The sequence below is a fragment of the Macrobrachium nipponense genome, chromosome 24 (genome assembly GCF_015104395.2).
Source record: "Macrobrachium nipponense isolate FS-2020 chromosome 24, ASM1510439v2, whole genome shotgun sequence".
Lineage (NCBI taxonomy): Eukaryota > Metazoa > Arthropoda > Malacostraca > Decapoda > Palaemonidae > Macrobrachium > Macrobrachium nipponense.
In genome coordinates this window covers 45,897,708-45,905,207 of record NC_061091.1, presented here as the reverse complement: position 1 = coordinate 45,905,207, position 7,500 = coordinate 45,897,708, and the positions used below count along the sequence as shown (strand labels likewise).

At 38.8% G+C, this 7,500-nt stretch overlaps 1 protein-coding gene across 2 annotated transcripts in view; it reads right to left on the bottom strand.

Moving 5' to 3' along the window:
- Positions 1-737: 737 nt before the first annotated feature.
- The window catches only part of LOC135205596 (transcription factor SOX-17-like), a 203,013-nt gene continuing 196,250 nt past the window's right edge, over positions 738-7,500 (bottom strand). For both annotated transcript variants that reach the window (XM_064236366.1, XM_064236365.1), the window contains 2 exons: positions 4,203-4,559; positions 738-3,487 (listed from right to left, as the gene is read on the bottom strand). In XM_064236366.1, the coding sequence (XP_064092436.1) occupies positions 2,790-3,487; positions 4,203-4,559 (1,055 nt within the window). In that variant the 3' untranslated portion in view covers positions 738-2,789. The remainder of the gene's footprint in view (positions 3,488-4,202; positions 4,560-7,500) is intronic.

Genomic DNA, 7,500 nt, shown 5'->3' with positions numbered 1-7,500 from the left:
TATTTGATATTATTCATTCCGTTGGTCTTGCATTTGATTTACATTTTCATACAAATAAGACATTTGATAAATTTGCTGTTGGGCAAACTTCACATTCTAATGCTATTTTTAACGGAAAAGTTTTCGCTTCCGATGAAATAAGGTAATAAAACCTGTTTAAATGTATTTTTTCTTTGATATACTGAATAATGTTTTCATTTTGGTTCTTTACTTAGTCATTTCCATTGATTACTTGCATTTTGCGTAAACGTGCATTAGTTGCTCTTCACATCATACTTTGCCGACGTAATGGTGTAGTTTTGAACATTTATCGTTGACCAACATGTTTTATATTTGTTTTTAATCTTACGTATACTGATGTTTGTCGCACCTTTCTTATACGCTGCATGATTTTTTTTTTTAACTTTTAATTTGCTGACTTTATGTTTACAAACAATGATAGTGTTTGCTTTTAAGCAGTTCTTGCATTTTGACTAATTGTTGTACAAATCATGATTTTGTAAGAAAAAAAAAATCAGTTCTCTACTTTTAATATATCATTCTTTTTCATATGCCATTGTTTTCAAAATCTTGCTACGGTCTTCCCGACTAATCATTCACGTTAATTTGCGTTTTGTTTGATAACAAAATTACTATTCGGTTCTCTTTTGCAGTATGAAGAAAACTGGCAGCTATGCATTTTTTTATTCATATTTTTCTTTCTGAATTACCTTTCTGTACAGGATTTCTATAATTAATCTCTCTCTCTCTCTCTCTCTCTCTCTCTCTCTCTCTCTCTCTCTCTCTCTCTCTCTCTCTCTCTTTTGTTTCTGTCAGGTAAAGCTCTAACGAAGCTGAGCGTCTAGTAAGTGTGAAAATAGACTGCGGTATGTGAGAACGTCAGATATTGGTTGTAATCTTAAAATTTCGAGATCCTTCGTAAACAAGGCGTATCCATCTGAGCATTAACAAATTTATTTATATACTTATTTTCTCGATTAACTATCGAGTATGAGAAGGCGGTCAAATATGGCATAGATTGAAAAATTTTGTGAGTTTTTTTTTTGCTTTTCTCTCTTTTGAAAATTCACTCTTATTTTCAGAGTTGTCGAGTGACACAAAATGTTGGGTTTTTATTTCATAAGCATTTGGTGTAGCTACGTCGGTCGTCGTCATCGTCGTTTTCTGCCAAAAATGTTTTTGGAGGTTTTAATCATTGCTGTAAAGTGTACGTCGATTCTGGACATTCAAATTCTGTAAAATGAAGATTCATTATATTTAAGGTTCATTGTAATTCATCTGCAATTTTTATCACTGTTTCTAGCCTTGGTTTTTCTTCACGTGTTCAACATTGCATTGAAATGAACTACATTACTCCGATATTGAAATTACAATTTATAGGTTTACTCCAAGAGTCTGTATTATCATCGTCAATTTTCATCGCAGCTGTGCAGTGCACGTTATGACTCATTACTTGGTATTCCACTGAAGCAAACATTCAATTAAATTTTGATGTATTAGTAAAGCTGTAATATTTCTCGTAGCATTCATCTCTACTCTGCATTTTCATTCACACTCCATCATTATATAGTCATTATTGCTTGAAGTACTTCTCGTAGTTTTTTGAAGTGTCAGTAATTTATGTGTTTATTATCAAGCTTTCTTACTTTCGCTGGCTTTTCATTTTAGACTTAACCTTTTCCTGAAATGTACTTTCACCCACGAGTAAATCACCATAAATTTATGATGAGAGCTTTGTTATGGTACTCAGCATTCCATTCTAAAATATGACTTCATTGTGTCGATCTTATTCCAACTCGACTTTCTAAAGAAATGTAACTTTGCTATCATATGAAAATTACTAGTTTCTGTATTCTATGGTTATGAATGAAATTCATTATTTGAACAAGTGTTCCACTCTCGAATACTATCTTATTATATCACTTGTATTCCTCCTCAATCTTCCTCCGTCAAGCACTTTCACCGGCTTGTTCTGCAACTCCTGTTTGGTGACAGACGAGGGGATGTTGTGTCATATTCTCCGCGTTTTCCTTATCTTCCGCCGCCATTCTATTGTTTTCGTCGCCCTTTCATTGTGTTCCATCGCCACAGCTGATACCGTGTCCAACTGGGGATTCCAGAAGCCTTAGATTCAGTTGTCTTCATTTCCTTCCCTTTCTGTCTTCTCAGTTTTTTGTGGCGCCTTTTGCCCCACTCTTCACAACTTCATTTTCGTAAGCTTTTGGAGACTTCATCACTCGTCGATTTGTCGTCAGTTTTTGAGCTAATTGTAACTAGTTATCATTGGAATAATTGCTGCTATTTCACGCGCATGCCAACACTGTACATCGTCCTGCTCTTGTCAGGAATTATTGAACGAGTCCTAAGCAACTGATGATTTTGTGACATGAATGGGTAGTTCCTCTTTTGCTGTGCATTTGCGGAAACATACTTGAATGGTCAAAAACAAAGAGTTTCATAGTAAAGCGAAAGTGATACTAATATGTGCGATCATCATCTAATCTCTATAATTTAACTGGGTAAGCTCTAGCGTGTCTGCTCTAACTGATAAACATTCATTCTTATGTACACTAACTGACTAAAATGATTATCCTCATAAACTCGATATGCTCATCGAGAAGCAATGTACCTACATTTTCATGATGATTGTCATCTCGCTTTCATCCACAATAACATTTAATAACTAGAATTATCATCCGTATAAATACACATTGTGCTCATCTTTATTACTGACACAAATGGTAATCTATGAGATATTCGTATTTACAGTGAATGATTTCAGCTCATTCTTAAGTGTCATAATTCATGTGCCTGACATCTGCCAGTGCGCTCAGTAGCGTTCCACCGTACGTGCCCCGGTACTCCTCACCCGGGGGGTACTCCACCCCTCCTCCCCCTCCTTCCCCCCGGTACACACTCTCAAGAGGGTAATCCTGTCTCTCGGTCTGGTACAGTTGCCTCGAGTAGATGGCCCTTTCGTCCCGGTACTCATCCTCGAGATACTGCTGCCTCTCAGACCGGTAGTGGTCCTCCCCCGGGTACTGGCTGCTGTCGAGGCGGTAGGAGGCCAGGGCGTTCGCGCGGTAATCCATGCGGTACTGGTGCTCGTCCCTGAACCCCTGTCCCACCACCTCCCGGTACTGGGTTTGCGAATCCTGGCGAAAGTCGAGCCTCTGGGGGCACTGACTTGGGTGGACCATTCCTCCCCAGGGCATGCCCGGAGGGCACTCCGGTCCGCTCAGATACCGGTCGAACTCCGCTCTGTCCACGTCGAGGTCTACCTCGTGGCTCATGTGTCCCATCGCCTGGTAGTGACCCTGGTGGGGAGCCAGATGGCTCTGGTAAGCCACGACTGCTGGGGACATAGGCGGGTACTGGTGGGGACCTGGGGAGAAGGCGTATGGGAGGGACATAGGCACGGAATGGGAGACACTCGGGGAGGCGATCGACGGGAACTCGCAGGATGACTGAGGCATCGAGGCCTCCACTGAAAGAAGAAAGGGCAAATGAAAATTATCATAATAAGAAACAACTGACGAATCACTTTAGTTAAGCAATATTGCAACAAGAAAAGTATATACAGTCAATCAATTATTAACTGATGCCATATTGTCTGAAGATATTGCCAGTTAATTTGAAACTTCTTTGTTTTGTTTTTTAATGTCGTTTGTATACACAAATGTGTTATTTGGAGAGCATAGAGGATGCTGGGCTGGGAAAATTATATGTGATTTGGTAGTTTTAGGGAGGGGAAGGAGGGGCAATGCCTGCGAAGTTTGTGATTGATGGGATGAAAACGATATTTGAAAGACTGGGCCTCAATATCCAGTAAGCGAGAGAGTAATTAATGCCAGGATGAAGAAGTGAATGGCTCCGTAAGTGTAGTGTGTTTGTCGCACTGCTAATGAGTCTTTTGCATAGGTGTATAACGTGGCTGATGTGCAAGCATTCATTGTTGATTCTTATTTGAAATTGCCAACTGTTAGGAAAAACACCTTGATATACCTATGTATGTGTGTTCGTATGTGTGTGTTTGTTTGTATGTAATTGTGTATGTATGTATGTATGTGTGCGTGCACTTTTAATTGTATTTTTCTAAGAAAAAACTTTATGAAAATGAAGCCACAACGGTCGAAGTGAATAATAAGAAACTATGACAGTTTAGAGAATGGGAATTTTTGTCTAGTCTTGTCAGGACTAACCTTTGATAGCGTGCCCTTGCATACCGTTAGGCACTCCTGTCGGAGTACTGTACGTCCTCGAATCCTCGTCGGTCTCTCCCCTCGAAGGATCCTCAGAGGTGATATTGTCCGGATGAGGATGAGATTGTTGCTGTAGAGCATCCTCTGCAGGTTGGTAGGAGGTCCTGGAATGATGGAGGATCACTTCCCTATGGTGTTGCACAGTTTCCTTAGGGCTTGCCATTGGGGGCATGACACCTCTCGCCCCTCCGGTGCCTCCCGTTCCGTCCCCGCTGATGGGCCCATCTGTCCCTGCAGAATGTGGAGCAGCAACAGATGGTTGGTAGTGACTTTCTGCTCCTTCATCGCCTTCGCTGACTGATTTGGGAGGAAAGAAAGATTTTCTCAGTGGCAATTTTTTGAAGAAACTTAAATGGAATCTTTTTTGCTGCAAATCTCCATTAGACGCAAAAAGAGACCTGATTGTCATAGTGGGCATTTAGGATGAAATCGGAATTTGCTTTCAATATTCAGAGAGCAAGAATTCTAATCAGTGATGAAGAAAGAGAAGGCAGAGAAATATTCGGGAAGAATAAATTGTGACGCGTTTAATGCGCTTCGGGAAAAATGGAATTCACCCTAAGCGCTTGAGAAAAAAATGTGTTCATTAAAGATTTTAGGAAAATATAAATGGTGTGACTGAAAGATTCTCAGATGATGATGATAATTTCGGTTCCAGTTTACTGAAAAATGAATTTCCACTCCCAGATATAGATAAAGTATATATATATATATATATATATATATATATATATATATATATGTATGTATGTATATATACATACATACATACACGCACGCACACATACAAACACACATACACACACACACACACACACATATATATATATATATATATATATATATATATATATATATATAGAGAGAGAGAGACTTCAGTGAAATTTTACTGTATAGTTTTAAAGCTTAATTTTGACCGTAATTGAAATTCCAGTGATTTACGAAATAATGGTATGCGTGAAATTTTGTTGGAATGGAAGAAATGTGTATGGTGGAAGTGCATATTGTTAATCGTCAGTGGCTCTCGTATAGGTGTATGCGCCTAGCGATCTCGGATGAGTAAAAAGATACGTGAAATTTCTCCCCCATTTCCCTTCTGAAAGTTGTCGATGACTAAGCTGAATCCCGCGTCTTATTCTTCTTCTTCTTTAGCGCTTTATGAACGACTTCTAGGTCTTTTCAAGAGGTGGGGCGTATCTCATCACCGAGGTCATGACAATAACGCCCCTCGTCTGTATACCTGCTTCTCTAAAAGATGTGCATCCGCTTTCTTCGGTGACTTTTTTACGCGTTTGCAAGAGCGTCAATTCACAAGTAATTGAAATTTCCCTGTAGCTTTCTTTTTAGAGGAGTAGCTTGATGAATTTCACGTCATAAAATACGTGAGCGCCCGACTTCGTTGTCGTAAGGTAAATGACCCAATATTTGTCTCTCCTTTTGGCTCCAAAGGGAGGCCATTTCTTGTCAGTTCATATGAAAACAGATGCTCAACAGATGCGTATAGTACGTACATGTCGCTTTCCCCCCAGTCACTTGTATGTTCAAGTCAGCGTGCGATCTTGCAAGCGTAAAATAAAAAGGTGGAAAAATCCTTTCCTTTTACTTATGATGCCCATTTCGTATCCATTTATGACACCATAAAGTTGCATGGCCGCTAATTTTATAGTTGAGCCATGCTAAGAGGGTGATTGCCCATAGTGGGTTCTCCTTCCCGCTGCTGAATGTGGGAATATAAAAGGTCTTTATTACTGGAGAGGGGCTTTGACCCGTCCTCCTCCGGGTCCTCTTATTTTTGGGCCGGGTAAAATATTTGGAAATCTAGTACTTCCATCTTCTGTGTCTCGATTTGGTGCTTTATTATTAAGAGAGCGTCAGTTTATTTTGCCCTTTTGTGTCTTATGAATTTGTGGAGCCCTTCAAACCCTGGGAAATTCAATGTGTCCATCTTCCTTGCCTTCTTACTTTCGTGCTTCTCAAAACTTTTGGACTTTTTTCTATTGTCATTTATTGTATTTCCATTTCTCCTTGTTTGACATCGGTTATCTGGTATTTTCTCAGTCATTTTTCTTCCTTTCATGATGGTCATTTTGTGACTCACTGTAATTGATTCTTTAACCTCTAATTTTCCTTCAATTTACCTTTATATTCTCGGTCAAGAAATCGTTCAGTTGCGGGATCAAATCTAATGGTCCTCATGATGATCGGCGCTGAATGAGAAAATCTTTGCTCGGGTTTCCTTTGGCAATCGAGTAGTAAGTCGAAGGAAATACGTTTTACGACGATTGCGCAAATACAGAAGTGTGATTATCAAGATATTCATAATGGAAATAAATTTTATTTTTTTACTTAGTAGATGTAGTGTAATAATGTAGAGTAATGTTTTGTTGTTCACTTGACCGTCATTTTTTTTTAGGTTTTTATCGCCTGCTCTCTAGTGTCAGATTCTTTTTGCTGAAATGTCTAACATTTTGCGTATGGAAATGTTTCACCACTGAAAACATGTGATTGATACAGTGCACGATTATTTTAATTCCAGAACATCGTTCAGTTTTAACATCCTGGCATTTCGAAATACACTGATAGTCGCTCTTGGTAACCTCGAGAGCCATTGCACGAAAAGTGGCACTGGTTGGGACTACAACCTCCGGCCTACCCATATGGAGTCTATACTTTGGACCTAATGCCGACGATCGTCTCCCACTGATCGAAGTAGTCATATTATCATCTCCTGCCGATTTTTGAAATGATATACTTGTCTTTGTGCTGTTAGACTATTTTTGACTTTGTACTAAACTAGAAATCTAGACTCTTAGGATACGAAGGATCTCCGGACCTTTAGGCCGTTTCGAGGGTGAATCCCAATACTTACTTATGACGGCGGAAATTCTAATAATTCTCCAGTATATTATCTCCTCAATTTTTTTGTATATATATATATATATATATATATATATATATATATATATATATATATATGTATGTATATTGTTATATATACCTGTATGTATATGTATACGTATATATGTATGTATGAATGAATTTTCATCACATCGCCGTGATTGATATACAAGCATTAAGCTACAATTGTCGTTTAATATCCAATTCTCTATATATGTAAGCCGCAGGGGAATTTTTTTTAGCTGATAAGAAGTTCGTCGTTTCATGGACTCGAACCACTATGCTTCGTGAATTCTCGTTTTCAGTGGTTCGAGCTCATCATATATATATATATATATAT